Source organism: Penicillium oxalicum, chromosome VII, assembly GCF_001723175.1.
Source record: "Penicillium oxalicum strain HP7-1 chromosome VII, whole genome shotgun sequence".
Lineage (NCBI taxonomy): Eukaryota > Fungi > Ascomycota > Eurotiomycetes > Eurotiales > Aspergillaceae > Penicillium > Penicillium oxalicum.
This window is the reverse complement of record NC_064656.1, coordinates 2,536,775-2,558,348: the sequence shown is the minus strand read 5'-3', so window position 1 is coordinate 2,558,348 and position 21,574 is coordinate 2,536,775. Positions and strand designations below refer to the sequence as shown.

General features: G+C 52.5%; 7 protein-coding genes and 1 non-coding gene across 8 annotated transcripts; 4 read left to right on the top strand and 4 right to left on the bottom strand.

Annotated features, from left to right (window-relative positions):
- Positions 1-494: 494 nt before the first annotated feature.
- Positions 495-3,329, bottom strand: POX_g09363 (K(+)/H(+) antiporter 1; the record flags this gene model as incomplete). The annotated part of the gene is made up of 3 exons (XM_050118119.1): positions 495-1,961; positions 2,050-3,129; positions 3,195-3,329. 3 exons carry the CDS (start codon positions 3,327-3,329, stop codon positions 495-497), a joined length of 2,682 nt encoding a protein of 893 aa, XP_049966263.1.
- Positions 3,330-4,027: 698 nt separating this feature from the next.
- POX_g09362 (uncharacterized protein) lies at positions 4,028-4,246 on the top strand (the record flags this gene model as incomplete). Its single annotated transcript, XM_050118118.1, has 1 exon — positions 4,028-4,246. One exon carries the CDS (start codon positions 4,028-4,030, stop codon positions 4,244-4,246), a length of 219 nt encoding a protein of 72 aa, XP_049966262.1.
- Positions 4,247-4,294: 48 nt separating this feature from the next.
- Positions 4,295-4,591, top strand: POX_g09361 (uncharacterized protein; the record flags this gene model as incomplete). The annotated part of the gene is made up of 1 exon (XM_050118117.1): positions 4,295-4,591. One exon carries the CDS (start codon positions 4,295-4,297, stop codon positions 4,589-4,591), a length of 297 nt encoding a protein of 98 aa, XP_049966261.1.
- Positions 4,592-9,273: 4,682 nt separating this feature from the next.
- On the top strand, positions 9,274-11,309 carry POX_g09360 (uncharacterized protein; the record flags this gene model as incomplete). The annotated part of the gene is made up of 6 exons (XM_050118116.1): positions 9,274-9,551; positions 9,668-9,842; positions 9,915-9,972; positions 10,071-10,141; positions 10,230-10,705; positions 10,781-11,309. 6 exons carry the CDS (start codon positions 9,274-9,276, stop codon positions 11,307-11,309), a joined length of 1,587 nt encoding a protein of 528 aa, XP_049966260.1.
- Positions 11,310-11,725: 416 nt separating this feature from the next.
- On the bottom strand, positions 11,726-12,508 carry POX_g09359 (uncharacterized protein; the record flags this gene model as incomplete). The annotated part of the gene is made up of 1 exon (XM_050118115.1): positions 11,726-12,508. The coding sequence occupies one exon, from the start codon at positions 12,506-12,508 to the stop codon at positions 11,726-11,728; it is 783 nt and encodes a 260-aa protein (XP_049966259.1).
- Positions 12,509-13,883: 1,375 nt separating this feature from the next.
- On the top strand, positions 13,884-16,388 carry POX_g09358 (IMP-specific 5'-nucleotidase 1; the record flags this gene model as incomplete). The annotated part of the gene is made up of 6 exons (XM_050118114.1): positions 13,884-14,261; positions 14,661-14,675; positions 14,767-14,914; positions 15,100-15,924; positions 16,044-16,183; positions 16,293-16,388. 6 exons carry the CDS (start codon positions 13,884-13,886, stop codon positions 16,386-16,388), a joined length of 1,602 nt encoding a protein of 533 aa, XP_049966258.1.
- A 955-nt stretch (positions 16,389-17,343) lies between these two features.
- POX_g09357 (ATP-dependent 6-phosphofructokinase) lies at positions 17,344-19,877 on the bottom strand (the record flags this gene model as incomplete). Its single annotated transcript, XM_050118113.1, has 3 exons — positions 17,344-18,495; positions 18,595-19,056; positions 19,137-19,877. The coding sequence occupies 3 exons, from the start codon at positions 19,875-19,877 to the stop codon at positions 17,344-17,346; spliced, it is 2,355 nt and encodes a 784-aa protein (XP_049966257.1).
- An 819-nt stretch (positions 19,878-20,696) lies between these two features.
- Positions 20,697-20,768, bottom strand: POX_tR160. Its single transcript has one exon. It is a non-coding gene; the product is annotated as a tRNA-Ala (tRNA).
- Positions 20,769-21,574: the final 806 nt, after the last annotated feature.

The following is a 21,574-nucleotide window of genomic DNA, read 5'->3' as shown; positions in this document are numbered from 1 at the left end:
GTCTATGATGAGCTTCGTTCCAAGACAGCCAAGAGACCTCCGCTCATTGTCCTTCCAAAGAATGCCTCGGCGACTCAACTAGACCCATGATGCGGCCTTGTGGCTTGTATAGCTCCCACGGGTTTGGGATAATTTCCAACTGTCATTTAACGCATCATGTACCTAGTAGGCTGTGAGCAACTGAGAATACATCGGAAGAAACGAATATCGATACACTACGAGAAAAACACACTTGTACCAGGTCATCTGTTTCTTGTTGAGCACGCTCATTACAACAAAAGTGCCGATTTCGGGGGAAACGCCTCTCCAGTGAAACCGCATTGAACCCGTCTCTTTTCGGATGATACATGGCTTGAGAATATGCTAGATCGTATTGCCTGTCCCGAGGAGAACGGGTTATACCTTGCGCTGGGAATCTTCATCTCTTTACTTCAAAAATGATACGGAGAGGGCTTCGTTGGGTGCAGTCGGCAAGGAGTTCCTGAAGAGCTCGGTCACCGATAGTTATCAGCTAAGTCTGAGCTAACACCAGCCTGAAACACCAACAAGCTAGTCGATACCATATTCTCTGCTTGTAGTATTGCCGAAGCAACAGGTCCAAGGGCCTGCTGTGTTTCGGTGCCGATGCTTTGAAGGCCCAGGTCAACGGCAGGGCGAGTGTCCTTATGACCAATACGTCGTCCCACGACCACTATGGTGCTGCACCCGTTGACGGCTTGCTCTAAATCTTGCTTCACCGCTGCTAGAGCTAAGTCAATCGAATTTTTGATCGTCTCATCCGCACCAGCCTGTTGAAATATGACGCGATCCTGCAAGTCTCGTGGTAGAGATTCACGCATGGTCTCAAAGAAGATAATATCCGCCTGGGTACTTGATGTGCTTGAAGACGCACCACATGGGGCGGTACCTGTCGAGGGTCCGGTGTTTTGCATATTCTGTTCCAGCCCAGCAAGCCGGATGATTGTGGCAGTGACCTGATCATTCTGTGCCATTTGCAGAACGAACCTCAAGGCAAGGCAGTCATCGTCGCCACCAAAGAATGGGAAGACCACATGGCGAGCACCGGTCTCCGAGGCTGGATGAGACAAAAATGAATTAATGCTCAAGTCACCGGTCGAATGCTGAGTGAGTGGCCGCTTAATGGAGCGAGGCTCGGGGTTTTGCTCCACAAGAATACCAACATTGTGTGAAATCCGCTCGAGAATCTTGCGCACAAAATCAGTGTAGGGGCCATTGGCAAATCGGCTTGTATTGTCCACCTGGAGACCATTTTGGCGGTCCGTCAATGTACCGCTCTCGCCCCATGGCAGAAGAAGAAGATCTGCTGTGTCTTGATGGGCCATGTTGATAATAGTTTCGGCATACGAGTGTTCAGGCACCACCGACACACCCGCATTAAGAGAGACATCTTGCCATTCGCCAAAGGCACGGAACGTGTTCACAACTGGGTCCCACATGGCCTGTTCTCCGGCAGAAACTTTCATGACACTCGAGTCACGATCTGTTAGTCCGATGAGTCGCACACCATGCACGCGAAGGGTTGTTCCCTGTTCATCTTTCGCAGTAAATGCGTCTTCCGTGGATCGATCAGTCACCTTCATCTTCTTTGACGGGTGTGCCTGGGGCGATGCAACTGCTCTCCGGCGGTTGCGGCTCAAGAGAGCCGCCAAGGTACAAATCCCAGACAAACCATCCAGACGAAGATAAACCAGAAGCTTTCGCACAGGAACGTTCTTGAGCTGATCCTTCACTGCTGAAACGCTATCGGAGCGGTGATCCTGCTGGACTAGGTTACCGTCCCAATCAATCTCGCCGCGCCGCCATCTATCGACCTTGACTTGGTACCAGGATGGGTAGAGGACTGAAGTAAGAGGAGTGGTAATAAATGTCGTGACTAAAGCCATTACCACAAAGATGGTAAACGTGCGCGTACTCAAGATCTTGGCTTGCAAGCCGATATTCTACCATGTAAAGATCAGTATTCTTCTTATCTTCTTGCGTACCTCGTCCCTCCGAACTTAGATCGCCGCAATAAGGGAGAGTACTTACCAGCACAATAAGTTCAACCAGACCTTTGCAGCTCATCAAAACGCCAATTGAAAAACTCTCCCGCCAGAGCAGCCCGCACCAGCGAGAAGCAAGCGCGCCACCAGCCACCTTTGCGATGAAGGCGATGGCAATCACACCAACCACATAGCCCCACACAAGAGCGCTATCCAGGAGCCCCAAGTTTGTGCTTAGCCCGGAGAGCGTGAAGTAGAGGGGTAGGAAAAGAGCTGCAACGAGGTCTTCAATCTTCTCCATCAATGCGATCGCAAATCCACCTTCATGGGGGCAGATCAGCCCAATGACGAAAGCACCAAAAATGGCGTGAACACCAATGACTTGCGTAAAAAATGCAGATGCGAGGACAATAAGCAAGGTGAGTGTGACCACTGATTGGCTGGGCCCATTTTGCAAGCTTCCTGTACGCACAAGGAAACGATAGAAAATCGGCTTGAAGACAAGGAACAAGAACATCATGTATCCTGCACATACCAGCAAGACCCAAAGGGCGGTGATTCCGCTCCCCGCATTTACAAGAGCGACACAAAGAGCGAGTAAGATCCAACCCACAACATCGTTGCCAACTCCGGCAGACAGGACAATGACACCGACCCGGGTACCCAGTAGCTTCAATTCGGTCAAAATTCGGCACAAGACAGGGAAAGCGGTGATTGCCATCGCAATGCCAATGAAGAGCAGATATGTGCCAAACTCGATGGGAACCGTCGACGGGTCATCATGGAAGTGACGGTATAGGCCGTAGGAAATGGCACTCCCCAGGCCGAAGGGCAGAATCATACCTGCCGCTGAAACACTCAGAGCCACGCGCCAATTACTCATCAGGAACCGGAGATCTGTCTCCAGTCCGACGAGAAATAGAAAGAGAACCAGTCCGAGGTTTGCCACAACATTCAAACTGGGGATGCTTGCTGTGGGGAAAATGGCATCGGTGAAACCTGGAATACGGCCCATCACTGAGGGACCTAGAACGACACCGGCGATGACCTCTGCAATGACTCGAGGTTGACGAATCTTTGAAAGTGGCCAGTGGACCAATCGACAGAGTACGACGATGATCACGGCCTGGTCGAAGAATCAGTGGTGTCAAGCTTGATGGGGACTAAGGGAAAGGTCATCACTGGCCAGACCTGAATGATAAACAAAACCAGCGGGTTCTTTGGGTCATAATGGGATGGGTTTCCTCCTTCCAGGATACCGCCTTGCGGGCTGACTTTCACGGCGCTGGTGGCCGTGACGGTCGTCGTCGCGGTGCCAGTGGCCATGCTGAAGTTGAATAAGAGACGCAATGTATGGAAATGCTATGGACAAGAGAAGGAGGACGAGCAGCTCAATAAAAGCGTGAGAAAATGCATCTCATATGGGTCAGCTGTGGACTGTTCGACACGTGCTGGCTTGGAATTATGGTCGACTCGAGTTGGCACGGATCTTGGCGCCATAGGAGACCTACAGATGCGCGTGCGGATTGGACGGGGATTGGACGGAGATGAGCTGAGACGTCAGCTCTCGTAGACATGAAAGCGGTGTGCTTCGGTTTCCGCGGGGGAGAGGATTGTCGTGAGAGGATTCTGTGCACACGAAGACGCTTTCGGTAGCTGTGGCTTAATATCCTGTGACAAAAGCAGAATCAGCTGATTTTAATCACATAAGAAGTTGGTTCAATGCAGAGTACCAATATTTGGCAAATCCTGTGGACCCGTGCTCAATCTTAATTACAGCGCGAAGTGCTTCCTAGTATGCAATAAGGATATGACTTCAGTGTTACACATCATGCATAGTTGTCCGAGTAGGTAGTGAAATTCTTCGGTCGCCCGAATCTCGAGTTCTTTGCGCCCTGACACAGAAAGGGCATGGGACTTTTCATGTCGCCATCAAATTTTCCACCACACGTAACCTCTATCTTCATCTTCCAGGCACCTACCATTCTCGCTTGTGTTTATCTGTCAACAGGATTTCTCGCGCGATGGACTCACCACCAACCATTTCTCCTAGTTCCACCTCCTTGTCCCACAACCCAATAGGCGAAGCCACTGAAATGCCCACTCCAACTCTGACATTCAAGGTGGTCGAGAGCCAGCTTCACGAAGATATTCTTGCTAAACGAACGGCGTGGCGCTTCTTTGCCGACGGCCCCGAAGAAGTCTTCAATCAACTTCAAGTGGACAAATCACCTATCACCTAACGGCTCCACGTTGAATACGACTTCGAGACTCGTGTGCTTCGCGTCAGAATGCCTCAAGCTGCGCACAAGAACATCGCCTGGCAACTCCAGCTCCTCATCAAAGGGAAGCTATCGGCCAAATGGCTTCTCTTTTCTTCGCGTATGGGCACTCTATCACCAAACACCCGAATCGACAACGTTTCTCTTCAACCAAATGGTCCATGGGGCACGAGCGACCGCAGCGTTTTGACAGTGGGGGTGCAGGTTGGAAACTCGGAGAGTGAAGCGGAACTTCTCCTTGACGCAAGAAATTGGCTGGAATACGGTACCAGACTGTTCAAAGTCTGCGTCACAGTGAAAATTTGAGGATTCCGGATGAACCCGTTATCACTTTTTACCAGTTCTCACCTGCCCCCCCCCCCCTCTAAACATCCTCGATTCCTCCAATCGTATTGCAATGAAATGGGGATCATCTGCGATGAGCCGCTGCCGTTGATCGAATTTCAAGACCATCGAAATCCTCTTCAAATCCTGACGGCACCTTGAATTCCGGTCCCTACGCTCGCAGGGTGGAAGCTCTGGCTGAGATCCAAGCAGACCAAGCCGATGACGTCTCAATCACAGCACAAGATTTAATTGACCTTGGGCTGAGAAACTGGACACAAGGCTGTGGTTATTGGTATAGTTGTTCTGGCATGGACTCTGACTCCTTTTCCCCGACGCTGTATTTGTGCCAACCGAGGATGATGTTCAGGGTGCTTCGCAGGCATTTACTGCCTTCCTTCCTCGATCGACTTTCCTTTCTGGTATGGAGTTTTTTTTTTTTTTTTTTGGCTGCCCTCTGCTGCTATATTGCTATGACATTAGCGTTCAGCCAGCGTCATCCTATTTGTGTGATCAAAGTCTGATAGACTTTCATTGTTTGATAAGAGTAGACTTGGACACCTTCCGGACGCGGTAAAAGTCCTGAATTTCAAGCGACTCTAATGTACTCACCCACTCAGTGCTTTCAATATCTGGACTTTTTAAGAATTCTGACTTGGCCTTTTTCGATTTCATTGGTCAAATTTCGTATGAATTCCATCCTAGACGAAGTCAGCAAAGGTATCAATGCCTCTGTTGGCACCCCCCCCCCCCATTGACCTTGATAGTGGTCTTGAAGCCTGAATAGCCTGAATCTTTGCCAAGACGGGTTAGCCAGCATTTCATCCCTTCCATAAGACAAGTCCTGTACCTTCCAGACTTTTCACCACCTACACGCACTACTTGTGATGGGCGCGTCTGAAAACAATCTCCCGGTGTATGAATGGGCCCTCAAACCTTTCAAGTCTCCCATTCATAGGTATCGTCAAGCCCTCGCTCGGGGGCCAGGGGTCACAATATCTGCGGAATTGAGATTCCGTCTTTCCTTGCTCCGACCCCAGAAGTCCAGTGGGCCCATACAATCTTATGGATCGTATCCACTCTCCAGTCCAACCCAATCTGTTGCGGGGGCTGTCTGGACTTGACATTGACAAGACCATCTCTGAGCTTTGCTTTTTCGAGTGTTGTCTATAGCAGACTGTGGGAAACGCAGGGGGCAGAACCATCCGATCATCGGATGAAGATGCTCTGCAAGACAGAGGATGGTTGGACATTCAATATTCAATTTGCCGATGTCAATGGAATAAAGTTCGGTCAAGGGCCTCCGGCAATTTGAGGCTTCACTTCTCATTGCGTCGTGATCTGATCAGTACCCCAACTTGGTGGAAGGTTGGAATGGTGGGTGGTTCACTGGACCAATTCCTAGCGTGGGTGGGGAAATTACCCGAAGATGATCCGACATTTACACATTTGGGTGCAATCCAACCATCTCCGCGGAATAGGTGTTAAGAATTTGGTGATATCTGAACTGAATAACAGCCCCGAGGGCTTTGACTCATTCGTGGGGGTGCTTGAGTGCTGCTCAGAAAGTCTGGTCAAGTCTCACGAGTTGTTTTTTCTAAACGTACGAGAGTTGAAAGGTCTGAGGTCCTGATTGCATTAGTACTTGCTAGGGTACTGTAAATGGGGAGCCTCCTACTGGCGGTTTTTAACAAGGTGACTTTGGGTTTTTACCTGACGTATTGAATACTCAAGGCCGTACCTACTAATGAACTTGGATGAATTCCTTCCATGCAGACAAAACCTATTCATTCTCCCTGCAAATTGCCGCCTTGTATATTGTTCATGCAATTCTCCACCTGTCCGGCCGGGTTAACGCACTCGAGTGCATTCTCTTCAGCCTCCCCGGCACAGCTCATCACCTTAGTTACATGGAATAGATACTCGCAAATCAATTGATAGATAAGAAGGAAATCCAGTACATTTTGCAGATGTGGCCACACCTGAAAAAGGACCTTCCTAAACCATTGGAAGCATGCAAGCCTTGTCTACGTCCGATCATCGGACAGTAGAACAGTCTTCTGACAGAGGCTGATCCGCGTCTGACCGGTCAGTAGTCAGTAGAGCTCGACGACATCAGTAATGAGTGCTGCATGATAGTCTCGGCCAGCGGAGGTGAGCCGCACGGGCGGCGGGCACGGTTCTGGATTCCAGCGGGTGACGGAGGTGAGCCGCGCGCCGCTTCTCGAGCTTCGATCTTGGAGTGAGTATATCTTGGGCACCCCCCGCCACGCCGCCAAGTCGCCGCGGCCCTCAAAACTCAAATTTCTCGGCAACCTCCAGTCGCGATCAGACTTTGCCAAGGAGACGTTGATTGAGGGTCATGATTCCTGGCCATCCATTCAAAAGAATTTGACGCGCTGAGTTCAGTCGACCTCTCAGCAGGTAGAGCAGCCCATCGACCAAGCTTGACCAGGCGGGTACTTGGCCCAATCTCGGCGAGAATCAAAGTATCACGAATCAAGTCGGCCTGAGCATCAGACCAGTTCCACATCCAACCAGAAGACACGATAGGCCAGCATCAGGTCTACTCCATCCTTTTCTTTTCTACTTTTTTTTCTTCTTTTGTCCAATCTTGCAGGCGATGACACAACAGACAGCACCTCGTCGAGAACTGGTCATGTGCCCAGTCATGTGGAGCTGGAGCAGGAGCAGCCATACCTCCTCACTCGGCTGCGGGGGGCTCCTTCAGCATCACATTCAACCACCGGTTTCATGGCCGAACCCGTTCACCGACCTGCCCTCAATTCCGTCGCAATTGAAGAGACACTACGAAGCCTCCTGTCACAATCTCTCCATTTCCTACACTCGAGAAGCGACTCTGGCTTGGTGTGGCGCGAGCCTAATGACTCACTGAACTTCCTCGCACAAGCCTGTAGCCATTTTGACTGTGTATCATGCCCAATGTCAATGAGGAGTGCTTACTCGTGCTGCTTTGCTGGCGAATCTCTGGCGAACCGGCGTCCGAATCCGGCGAGCGTCTTAGGGTTACAAACTCCACGGGATGAATTTGCCCGGAGACATTCCCTCTTCGGGCGGGGGAAACTGGGGTCGATCAACAGGTCCATAGACGGTTCAAGCTTCCGACCGACTGATTCCATTCGGCCTCCCCAAATACTCCGTGCTCGGCTCCGCCCTCGTATTGTTGCGGAAACTTGAAGAATGGATTCTGAAGAAGTCCATTCGTGCTGTAACCCCAACGAAGCCAAGTTCCGGTTTTTCTTGGCCGCGGTGAGTCGCGGCCCGTGAGGGTCCTCTCCTTTCGGGAGCGCCAGGTAAAGGTTTTGTGCTCTTGTTGGGTACCTCTCACGGAACTTCCCCGAACCTCCGCCCGTTCAAACTCTATTTGGTTGCTTGATTCCAGCCCCATCGGCATCTGGACTTCCCTTTGGATATGTCTCATTTCAACTCGGGGGTAGGGACTTCCTATTGTGGCGATACAAGGTCCGAAGAGAAATCTCTCTTCGCGAGCCCGCTCACGGCGGGATCAAGAACAGGAAGGATACGGCAATAGCAAGATTCCTGCTGAGAAAGGATTTGAGGGTAATTTTGGCCAGGCCATCTCCATGAACTCTTTGTAAGCACTCAAATTCACCGCAAGGTGGCCGTCCGCCGCGAATACGAGAAGAGCTGGCTGGGACAGCAAATCATCGATGATGGCCTCGCTATTATTTCTCCCTTTTTTCCTGCCTCTACCCCGGCAACGTGTGGCCACGGCTCTCCGGCTGCACGAGTGCATGGTTGCGATCCTTGCCGGGTTCCAACGAAAAAACCCTTTGGTGGAAAGAGGCCGAAGGATTCCATCAGGCCGGCGATTCTATCGAATCGCACTGATCACTTGGTTTGCATTACCTCCCGCTCAGCCCTTCCTCGGCTCGCATCAGAAGGACTGTTTTAACTCAAGCAACCCGGACCCAAAGGTTCGCCACTCTTGGCATTCAACCCTCCGTTCTTGGTTTCTATTTTACCGATAGTCGGCCTGCAAAGTCCATGTACTCAAGCATGTTGGCTGCGGTAATATTACTATTGTCCTGGCCAATAATCACCCTGCGGATCACAAATTCTGGGGTACGTCGACCTCGTGGGTCTCCGTGAGCGGAGATGATCCAGGTTTCACCCAGCGTGCAGGGGCGGGGTCAACCATGATGTTCAGTCAAAAGTATCGGTAGCCATTAACCAGTGAGCTACCGACATTACAAATCGATAGGAAACAAAGAAGGCTACCTACCAGATTGGGCCATCCAGCGCGACTGATGGGACCCGCTGGACTCGTCCTGGTAGCGCATCGGCGCACCTAACTTGGGGCCCCGTGGGAGGTTTGGATTGTACCCCATAATCTGACCCCGCAGTCGCATGGCCAACCCTTCGTCGTGGGGGTCCTTTCGGTGAGAAACTTCAACGTAGAAAAGGGCCTTAAAAAGACCGGGCTGTTCCTCGTCTGGGCCCTTATCAGAAAAGATTCAGCTCTTCGTCGCGCCGTCTTTATTGTCTGCTTCCCCTTTCGATCGTTGACACCACCCCTCTATTGCACAGTCTCAGCCGTTATTTGTCAAGCAAGGCAACTCTTGCACGGAAGAGTGCAAGGACGACCCGGTCATAACCTTTTCACACCATCAGCGCGCATCATGGCAGGTGGGGCCAAGAAACCAGTCAACATTTTCCGGTTGAAGAACCTGGGGGAGCCAAAAGAAGTCTTCAACTGGCGACTATGGTTCGCCGTTCTGTCTTTCGGTCTGATGGGTGCCGCTCGGGGTATTGACGAGGGTCTCATCTCCGGCGCCTTCAACTCGAAGGACTTTCAACGCTACATCAACTATAGCTCCTACTCCAAGGTCGAGCAAACCAACATCAAGGCCAATGTCTCGGCCATGGTTCAAATCGGATCCGTCGGCGGTGCTCTCTTGTAAGTGGTGAATCCCAGCGACGGACATTTGTTCGGTGGAAAACAAATTCCAAATCATTGGAAATTTAGCTAGGGAGTAACGTCTCAGAGTGCTGACCCGGTGGCCTTCAATTCAGTGCTTTCCTAGTTTGTGATCGCATCGGTCGTATTTGGGCAACGCGCCAATTGTGCATCATCTGGTTGATCGGCATCGCCATCTTCATGGCCAATAACGGCCATCTCGGTGCGGTCTATGCCGGTCGTTTTATTGCTGGTCTTGGTGTGGGACAAACAGTGGTTGTGGCTGCCTTTGTATCTTGCGGAAATTGTGAGTCTCTCGACGCACTGGACTGGGGTTTCACGGGCTGACTGAATCTTTTCTAGGCTCCCGCGGCTATTCGAGGTCTTTGCACTTGTGTCTTCACCGGCTTTGTGTATCTCGGTAAGTCAGGCTTCATCAGTGGTCAAGCTGTCTGGCGGCCCTGGACAGAAGATCGGCACGTCGAGATGACTTGTTAACGGTTCAATCTTACGATCCAGGCATCGTTCTTGCCTATTTCACCAATTATGGTTGCCAAGTCAACATGGGCGACCACACCCACAAGCGATGGGTACGTTTGCCCCCAAATCACCCAAACCGCCGGATCATTTGATGTCTTCTGCCCTCCTGGAGACTTTGCAGCAGCTGATTTCTAGCAGGAGGTTCCAACCAGTCTACACATCATCTTCGCCGGCTTAATTTTCTTGCTCTCCTTCTTGCAATGTGAATCGCCTCGTTACCTGATCAAGAGAGGCAAGGTCGAGCAGGCCATTGCAAACCTCTCACGCCTCCGCAATCTGTCACCGGATCACGAGTACCTGGTTCGCGAGATCACTGCGATTCAAACCGCCCATGAGATTGAGATGGAAGCCACCCGTGGCACTGGCCCATTGGGAATGATCAAGGAGACTCTGCTCATCCCCTCCAACCTTTACCGCGTCTACCTGGCTCTCATGGCTCAGATTCTCTCCCAGTGGTCGGGTGCGGGTTCCATCACCCTCTACGCCCCTGACCTCTTCAAGCTGCTGGGTGTCCGCTGGCAGCAACGAGACTCTGCTAGTGACAGCCGTCTTTGGTATCATCAAACTGGTGGCAGCCATTGCATGTGCTCTGTTCCTGGTCGATGTCATCGGTCGTAAGCGTGCCCTGTTGATTGGCATCTCCCTGCAGGCGATTGCCATGATCTACATTGCGGGTTTCCTGACAGCAGTTCCCGAGATGGGTGTGGTGAAGGATTTCAAGCTGCCCCCAGTAAGAAGGGTGCCAGTGAGGGTGCCATTGCCATGATCTACGTGTCTGGCTTCGGGTGGGCACTGGGCTGGAACTCCATGCAGTACCTACTGACGGCCGAGCTGTTCCCGTTGCGGATCCGTGCGCTGTGCACCTCCTTGGCCATGACCCTGCACTTTGCCAACCAGTATGGCAACTCGCGCGCCGTGCCCAACATGCTGCTTCCCGTCGCCGAGGGCGGGATCAGCCCCAAGGGCACTTTCTGGTGCTTCGCCGCCATCACCATCATCGGTGGTATCTGGGTGTGGTTCAGTATCCCCGAGACCGCGGGTCGGTCCCTCGAGAGTATGGACCGTCTCTTCGAGCTACCCTGGTACAAGATCGGTCGATACGGCAACCAGGATGCCGATGAGCGAGACCAGGTGATTGACGAGAAGATGGAAGCGATGACCGGCCAGCAGGGCACTGTACAGCACGTGGAGCGGAATGACGTCTCGACCAAGGTCTGAGCTTGGCCAAGGCTGTACCAGGAGACCATCGGCTTTGAAATATTTCCCCGGAAAAGGAGGGCAAAGAAGCTTAAGAAAGCACATCCCCCAAAAAACCACAACCAATCACCGATGCTCGCTGCAATACCCTTTTAAACATGTTTCATGCACTTATGACAGAAGCTATAATAATCTCTGGAATGATCATTCGACCCCCTGTCGACCACCATTGCACTTGACCTATATGTGTCTTTTTGTACTACCTCTATCAGGAATGATGAAAAAAGAGAACTCTTAAACGTGGTATAGGTAGGATTGTAAAGTCTTGATGTAAATGTGACCGCTAAGTATGAGAACGATTGGCTGCTGCTTTCAGCCTTTTGAAAAAAAAATTGACATCCTTGTTCCCTGCCTCCCCAACCACCGTGCTGGTATGCTCACGGCATTGAAGATTGACTCGCATCCGAGCCCAGCATTTGCACGGGAATGATCACAATGCGGGCCTTGAGTGCGGCCTTTTCCCGGGCCTCCTCTGCAGAGCGCATGAGTTTCCCATCTTTCCCATATACATTCATCTGATCCATGTCATTGATATACTCGTCCGGCAGATCCACACGAATCATCACCCCCCGTGGCTGGAAAAAGGTCCGATTCCACTCGGAGATGTGCCGGGAGAGTCTCTCCCCCCGCGCGCCCGCCATGGCCGCAATGATATTGCGCTGCTCTTGACGTCTTCGCACATGTCGGGAGATGAAGAGTGCAGGAATCGCACTCAGGGCCCCGATCATCAGTCCCCCCAGCGCCAGAGTGCCCAGCCCTTTCCCAATCACCGTCTGCCATTGTTGGCGGGAGAGTTTGGCCTCGTCGCAAATGACCTCGGTGAATTGCTGCCACTGTTCTTGCGAGATGTCGTAGCGGGCCAGGTCTGTCGGGTATGGAAACCCGGAGGTGGTGGTTCCCGTGCGTGTGGGGACCTGTAAGCCGCGAGAGAGGCTCACGGAGGGGGCGAGACCGGGCTCGTGGGAGCGCGGAGCAAAGAGAAGCTCCTTGTCGTCGAAAGGGTAATCGGTCGAAGTTGGGGATGTGGAGTCGGAGGCGGATTGGTATGGAGGTGGAGCGGTATCGTATGAATTATGGTGGGTGTCTTCCCCATGACCTTGTACGGGTGTACTCATCGGGGTGAAGGGGGAATGGAGTGTGTAGCGTTGCGCGTTGAGCATTGTTGACAAAGATCCAGAAAAAACACAGGGCAGGTAGAGAGGATCAATTGGATTGAATGTCGTGAGAGACGAGCGATGAGGAATTGCAGAGGGCTGAGAGAATCCTGATCCAAGGCTGAGATGATTTTGGAACTTCTCTACTTCTTCTTCTTAGAAAGGTTGGAAAGGGTTCTCGAACTCTCAATGTCTCGAGAGATGGATGATTGATGTGTTGAAGGACGATAAAAATTCAAGCGTTGGGATCGGCTTCCATTCATCCTCCTTTATACTTGCACGTTCAGGAAAGAAATTGTATAAGAAATTTTCGATCGTTTATTTTTATTTTTATTTTCCGCTTTGGTTTTCTTTTCTTACAGGCCAGGATGAGCTTGGCTGCACGAGCATCGGAGTTGATGGCGTGGCAGTGCTGCCTATTCGAGTCATCATAAGCATTACCAGACAATGTTCCGATGCCTGGATGCTCCATGCGCATCTCACCCTCCAGAGGCAGAGAGGCGCAGGTTGTTTGAACGAGGGAATTGTCTCCCCCCAATGACGAGAGTGGGACTTGATCCGCACGAGCCGCCGGGGAGCGGGTCGAGGTGTCATGCCAAAGGGAGGATAGAGTTAAGTCGCTAGTCAACCAGAGTAGAATTCACGAGAGGATAGTGGGGGTGCCATCGATCGGAGAATAGTACTGTCATGACCAGGTGTGAGTAATTCGTCAAGCTTTACTCCAAGCGCACTTTGGTCCGAGTCTAACACCATCTGTGAGACCAATCAGTTCAGACCAAAAGAGCCCCTTGGCAACACATGGTGGGAACGGGCCCCTCATGGAAGAAAATACTATGTGAGGAATGATCATCGGAATGGACTTGTAGAAGGGGGGAAAAAGAAAATCAAGTTTATTCATGAATTTCCCACCGTGAGATTCGTCCCGATCGAGGTTAGTGCACCGACTTGGGACGTTCTGACTCGCGCGTGAGGCAGCATGAGTCACGACGATTCACGACGCTAGTCAGGGGGTCATCAAGACCCAATCACAGTCCGGGATGGGAAGTAAGAGAAATTCCACAATCGTCAATCATCTTCAAGACGATGGAATTATCGATATCACATGACATTCAAGGTCTGTGGGTTTATTTATTTTTCTCCATGGTTTTTCAACGTTCAAGCATGCTGGACTCTCCTGCGGTTCCTGGATTCGAAACTGTCAAAAGCCATATAGATCCACTGATTCACCTCCAGCGGGTACGATTGCGAGGGTACCTCTTGCGGGTGCCGGAAGTATATTGTACGATACCGCTCTTTTTCATATATCTGTCAAGTCCTTCAAACCATCTCGATCGATTATGTTCCGTGCTGGGACCATTGGGGGGAGGAAAGGAAAGGCTGCATGGCCGACCTTTCGTCAACTGGCGGGATCCCGGAGATTGGCCAGTTGGTCGTTCCCACTAGCAGTCCTCCGGTGATTGTCATTGCCGATATAGTTGATCCATCGTCTCGTCCGGTCGTGAAATCTCCCCCTGCTCGACTGAATCCTATTTCCTTCTTAATCGCTGCTGCTCTTCATGTTGTATGCCGACCTTGCCTCCCCTCGCCTTGTGGTATCATGTCTGCTTCACGCATTGCCATCTGCACCGGCCGGATATCGGAGGGACGTGCGGCCGGCCGAGGCCAACTCATCCCCCTGTCCAAACGACACCAGCGTGTCCCTCCTGATCGTCCTTTAACCCCCCCCCTCGTCACCCTCTTCCAAGACTTCGCGAGAACAGTAAACCTCATTCAATCAAACCTTGTTTTTCTAGGCAACAGGCCATCCCAACAGGCAGGAAAAAAAGACCCGACCCCCTCCCCGCGTAAACAATGACTACCCGCTATCGTGTCGAGTGTAGGCTTCTTCCCCCCTCCGAGTCTCATTCGATGCGGAGGCACCAGCCTGCCATCGTCAATGTATCTGCCTGGCATCTACTGATCCGTGCCCAACCTATCTAGATGCTCTCAAGGTAACTCCTCTGCTCCTCGCAAGGACAAACAATTTCCCTATCTCTGCTAATGCCCAACGCTGACGAGATAGACTCATCGCCGAGATCAATTGGTGAGCATCACCCTCGCAAAGTCAACGAGACTCAAAAAAGCTATAGTGACTCACGTGCTGATATCGCCAAACTAGATTGAATGGATCAAGGTATGTCACGGCCGAGACCGAAAAATGGGCCTGAGAGCAACCCCATCCCACGTCACTGGGGGTAATGCGGCCTTCTCATCTCGGGCGATAGGGACTCCTGGCCGTACCGTTTGTGTTGCATTCGCATCCCATCGCTCTCACGCAAGAATCCAGCGAGCGGCTCAATTCGGTCGCCGCAGATACGCACCAGCGCTATGCGGAGATCATGCGCGATGTTGAGAACTTGATCCTGGATCACAGTAAGTCGGTCCTGGCACAGCCGTATTTTCAGGCAACCCCGTTTCCACCGGACCTCTTCCGTCCGAGTGATGATCAACCAAAGCTTTTTCCCCTTTCCTTTTGGTTCGAAAAGCTCGTGATTGCGAAAGAGATCCCCTTCCATTCGGTGATAGACCCAAAGAAGAACGCACAGTGCGCTGACCAGATCGACATCCTCGTCGACCCCTCGCCGCAGTCGATCACCATGACCGTGACGCACCGGGCAAGTCCAAGCTCAAGCTACTGGTACCTACAGTGGGAACTTTCTTCACGCGTCTGCATCTGGAAGAGGCCTTCAAGTATCAAGATCAGCGACGATTCATCAGCCGACGCCGCTTCGTCGCCCCTTCTTTCAACGACATCCGACTCATCCTCAACTCCGCCCAATTACAGGGTCTCGTCCGTGCCAGCGAGGTGCAACTGGTCACTTTTGACGGAGATGTCACCCTGTATGACGACGGTGCTTGCCTCACGCCCGAGAACCCAGTCATCCCGCGCATACTGCGTCTTCTCCAGCAGGGGCGGAAAGTCGGCATCGTCACGGCGGCCGGGTATGAAGAGGCTCCCAAGTATTATGGCCGTTTGCACGGTCTGCTCGACGCCATCCACCAGTCAACCACCTTGACCCCGGCCCAGAAGCAGGGAATTATCGTCATGGGCGGGGAGAGTAATTTCCTCTTCCGTTTCGATCCCGATTCCGAGGTTCGCCTGACTTATGTCCCGCGAGAGGAATGGCTACTCGATGAGATGCGCACATGGAACGAGAAAGATATCAAAGAGCTCCTTGATCTGGCCGAATCAGCACTGCGAGCCTGTGCCGCGAATCTGAGTCTGCCCGCCGCGGTTTTGCGCAAGGACCGAGCCGTCGGAGTCTACCCCGTGAATGGAGTTCGCATTAACCGTGAACAATTGGAGGAAACCGTCCTGGTGGTGCAAAATACAGTCGAGAGGTCGGCGGTCGGTGCTCGACTTCCATTCTGTGCATTCAACGGTAAAAACAATATATCTTGTCCCCTCCTCCTCTGCCTGCGGAGCTCTGGCCGAGACTAGGACCCGCAGAAAATGTTGAACTAAATTTCACGGCTAATACGAGACCTTCCTTCTTTGCAGGTGGCAACGACGTCTTCGTCGACATTGGCGATAAGTCGTGGGGTGTCCGGGCTTGTCAACGATACTTTGGTGGCATTGATCCCTCCAAGACCCTTCATATTGGCGATCAATTCTTGTCGGCAGGTGCCAATGATTTCAAGGTAAGTGCATGGGGTTGAACAGAACAAAGAGAAAGAGAAATCAAAGCCACTGGCAGAGGGGCAAAGTCTTGCCACGAAAGGAATACTTGCTGACAGGGTCCCTTTCCAGGCTCGGCTGGCTTCTACAACGGCTTGGATTGCCAGTCCAGCCGAGACCGTCGACCTCTTGGATGAATTGGAGGGCGCCGTGAATCCCTCCACATGATGGAAAGGGCATGTGTACCAGACCCACTGGGCTGTCGCCGAGCCATTTTCACAGCGGAGGTCATTTGATACTATGAGTCCTATCCTTCTCCAACTCCGAGGCGACCCATCATGCCTCGACCGACTCAGCGAGGACTCTCATGTTTTACGACCAAATAACAATACATCCTTCATCACCCATTAGATTGGGTGCATTCGTCAACATCCCTAGCTTCCGAATTCGAATCTTTGTGTGTGAACCGAGTCTATTGGTATCTTGTAGACCCATCAAGATGACTTAAATTCAAGAGCCCTCTGTACATTGAAACCTAAAAGCCCCCGGAGGAAAAGAAAAATTCATAAAAAGAGTTCAAGGATGGCACGTTGGAGTAGACCAAATTTTCACGGCAAAAGATCAAGCGCCTCAAATCTGAAGCTCGCGAGCGAGATGGTCAAACCCCAAGTGTCGAATTCGCGTGAAGAGGGGGGCATATCATCATACAAGCATTAATGAGGTTCCATGGCAATGACGTTGCTTCGATGGCATGCGAGTGACGGCGGAGTGGCGATCCAATCCTCACAGGTGGATGCGAGGAGGGCTTCATAGCGAGCACCGGAGTTTCTCGGCATCGTGACGGAACCGATCTGGAAAACAATGTTTTGATGTGTCCGGTCAGAAGGATCATATCACCGTTGATTGGGGAGGCCCTTCAGGCAGAGCTAGGGACAGCGGGGATAACGTGGACCGTGGCGGGATCTGGTAGGAAAGAAAAGCGGCAAGTATTAATATCCGGTAATGAAGATGAAAAGGCTGGGGATGGGGGTCTCCACAAAATTGGCCCCGCGAGTCGCATGCACCGTGCCAAAGAGGGAAAGAGAACCAAGGGCGCAGAAAGTCCAATGGGTTGCGCAAGAGGGCAGCAAATATTCCACGAGACGGACAACGAGAGAGGGGGAGATGGTCCGGAGGACCGGGATTACATACTATCGTAGATGACCGAAGTGTCGACGGCACGGTTACCGGAACGGCCAGAAAGAACGTTGACGACATCTTGAAGCTCGAGCCAGAACTCAGACTTGGGGCGACGGCGCACCCAGTCGGTCTCGGTGGCCTCCAATCCCGTCTCGCCCCCCATGGGTGAGAACAGGACCTGGGAGCCCTTGACACCAATGACGGCAGCAGATAGGTCATCTGCGGCGATTTGCTCTCGACTCTGACCAGCATAGCTCTCAAGGTGCTGCATACACTTGATAGCCATTCGAAGGGCGCGGACACGGTCCATGGGGGATGGCTTGCCACCTTGTTGGAAGTGACCAGGAACAGCTGAGCGAGACTCGAAGCGCCCGTGAGCTTCCTCCTTGATCATATCAGCGATCACCTGGGTGCTATAGGTCTTTGAGGCACACTCGTTGCGAAGGATAATCTTGCCAGCTCGGTTAGCACCCTTGTCACGAATGAAGTTGTCACGCAAGAAATCGATATCCCGAGAGAGCATCTTAATATCAATGCCCTCCTCGGGGATGTAAACGGCGACAGCGCCTACGGCAAGGCCAGCTGTGGTCGCAATGTAGCCGGACTGGCCACCCTGGGTTTCAATGACGAAGACACGGCGACGCGATGAGGAAGCGGACTGGCGAATGGCGTCGCAGAACTCAATCAGTGTATTCAGACAAGTGTCGCTGCCCAGCGAGTATTCAGTGCCCGGCACATTGTTCGAAATGGTAGCAGGCAACACAACCATGGGGATCTTGAACGCATCGTACTGCGTGCGAGCCTTGCGCAGCTGGCTCACAGCCGTGAAGGCCTCGAACCCACCAACCACGAAAAGAGCATCAAACTTGTAGAGCTCGAAGCACTTGGCAGTGCCTTCCATATCCTCGGAAGGCAGACCACGATTAGTACCAATGTCGGAACCACCTTCGTTCACCCAGCTGTCAGACTCGAGCCATTGAACCTCGCGGACCGAGCTAATGGGCTTGTCGGCATGATGGCGGATCAGACCAGGGAAACCGTTGTGAATGGCAAGGGCAGTGTGTCCACGAGTAAGACAGTAGGCTACGGCAGCTCGGGTGGCCTGGTTCATACCTCCAGCGGGGGCACCCACGTGGATGATAGCAATGCGCATTTTCTGCAAGATGAAACGTCAAGAGATTAGCCACACGAGTCCAGCCAGCATCCCGTTTTGTGGATGCTCAATGCTTATTTCAGCAGGTATGTCTCGTCTTACCTTCTCCTGGGCCACCATCATCTTGGGATGATCCGGGGTAGCTGTGTTGAGGTAGGCGCGGTAGTATTCCTTGAACTCTGGATCACGGAGGGTCATGGCAGCCTCGAAGTCCTTAGCGTGGATCTTAGCAGCGACGTCCTTGGTGGCCTGAACAGCCTCCATCAAAGGAGTGCGCATAATCTTGTTCTCACGAATAGTGATCACGGGGGACGGGGAGGTTGGTGTCATGTCTAGAACGGCGCGAACAGCCTCCACGCCCTGCAGAGTAGAGAGCCAGCGGTCGTAGGCGCAAGCAGCACCACCACGCTGAGTGTGTCCGAGGACGGTCGTACGGGTATCCAGACCCAGTCGTTGTGTGAGAATGTCCTTGATGGTCGAACTGGAAATCTTATTAAGCTGGCGATCCTGTGCACCCTCGGCAACAATGACGATAGTACGGCGCTTGCCGCGCTCGGTACGGTTCTGCACGCGGGAGGGAAACAAATTGAGTCAGCATGAAGGTCGCCATACTTCCTCGAGAAAACGTTCGGGGAGGGTCATACCTTGGTGATGCTCGCGCACATATCGTCCTCCCAGCCATCACGAGGGGGGATCTCGGGAATGAACAGCCAATCCGCACCAGTACTAATAGCAGACATGAGAGCCAGCCATCCGCAGTGACGGCCCATCACCTCAATGACGAAGCCGCGCTGGTGCGAAAAGGCAGTGTCGAAGACATCGTCGACCGCATCACAGATGCGAGTCAAGGACGAGTAGCAGCCAATGGTGGCATCAGTTCCGGACATATCATTATCGATCGAACCCACGAGTCCGACGATGTTCAGAACATTGTAGGGTTTGATTTGCTCTTCGGTCAATTCACCAGCAGAGACCAATTCCTTCAGAAGGCCCGGCCATTCGGCACGGAAGACATCAGCACCGGTCAAACTGCCATCACCACCACAAACCACGAGGGCGTCAATGCCGCGCAGAACCATGTTCTTGGCCGCACGGAGACGACCAGCGCGCTCGCGGAAAGCCATACTACGGGCAGAGCCGATGAGGGTACCACCGCGCGACAGCCAGCCACGGACGTCCTCCCAGTGCATCTGGCGGATCATGTTGCCGCCATTGACCAAACCTTCATAGCCTTCGTAGACGGCGTAGGCCTCGCAGTCGGAGTGCAGAGCCATACGAACGACGGCCCGCACGGCACCGTTCATACCGGGGGCATCACCACCCGAAGTGAGAACGCCAATGCGGCGCTTCTTGGGCGGGACGACAGGTTTTGTAGCGGGGTCCATCTTGCAATTGAGACTGGGGGGTGAGAGGGACCTCTTCCCAAGACAAGGTTGAGTCTATGTTGTCTTCGCGAATTGAGAGGGAGAGCTTGGAGAGAGCGAAGAATGTGAGGTTGTTAGAACTGAGCTCGCTCTCGAGATAAATCACCGCACGGGAGAAAGCTAATGACGAGCAGTGGACGACTGGCAGAGGGAGGGGGGTTGAACCCAATTCCGGTGAGACAAAGCAGAAGTGGGGAGGATACCCAGACGGATTTCGTCACAGACCCGTTTAAGTACTTTGATGGACTTGCTTTGAGCAAAGGATGGGGTGGTTCTATGGCGATGCAAAGTTTCGGAGGGAGGGAGATGTAGCGAAGTGGAGCCTAGTGACGGAGTCCAGCCGGTTGGATTCGTGGGAAGTGAGCCAGCGATGGATAGTTGTTCTGACGTTTGTTGTGCATCCAGTTTCAAGCGGCTGTTGTTCTTCAGTGTCATCCGCGCTATTCTTTTTTCGTTATGGGGGGGTTTTTTTCTTAGGGTGGAAAACCGACCTACCGTTCTGGAAGGAGGGGCTCACTGATGTCACCGCTCAGTCGCACTAGGCCTTTTGGGGATTGGAGCGGGGTATCCATTCACGTGACTCGAGGTGTCATGCATCTCCGAGCGATTGAGACTCGAGGACCAGCTGACGTGACACGACAAACCCGGTCGGGATAGCATCGATGATTCGTGGTCCACCGGCGGCTTACCCGTCGATACGGACCACCGATCGCATCGAGATTCAGTATCAAAGGACGACAAAAAGGAGGCACTCCTGTGGCGTGCAAAAACATCAAAAAGTGGACTCGCGGGGAATCGAACCCCGGACCACTCCCATGCTAAGGGAGTATTATACCACTAAACCACAAGCCCAACTTGTTGAAGTAACCTCAAATATTTGACATACTAAAGAAGATTCATTGCCCTGATCAGTTTGACCGAAGACCACAAGGTTAGCTAATGATCCAATGGATGGATGGATGGATGGCGGCTTGAACACCAATCATCGAGATACATAGAAAGGGCCTATGGGTGAGTCCCAATTGCGGCTGATTGAAAGCCAGTGCTTCTCCTCGCGGCTGAATCTTAGTTCCCTGGAACCGAGGTCTTCCACCAGGTAGGCGTAAATGTGTTGCCTGGGGGGCTGACAGGCGGATCCATCAATGATGGATGTATATCTCCTACTAGAAGGGACCTATAAAGAGGCCTACCTCTAACAACTATCCTAGGACGAGATAAACTAGGCTCCGAGCTCCAGTCTCATTGAAACAGTCAGACGTGGCGCACCAGATAAGCTCAACCCCCTTGGCTCAAGACAGGTCAAATCGTGTGTGAGTGCAGCTACCATTGGTCGCGTCTTGAGGCCATGAACGACAATTGATGGTCAATGCTGACAAGACCAAGCAAGGTCACGTGTCTCAGGGAGCTGTAGATTCGGGGATACGCCCTGTAGTGCCTCCTAAGTCCGAGCAGGGGACAGGGTCGGGAGGTCACGGGCCCTTCCGGACATCGGGATTGGGTGCTCAGCTTCATCCAATGAAGTAATTGAAGCCGAGCCACATTACCAACGGATCGATTCAAAGGAACTGCCAGCCACGTCCGCGAGGGAGCGACGGCCCCGGAGGAACACCTGCTCCTTTAGGGTGGAAGTTTCCATACGTACTAAACGGTTGAAATTG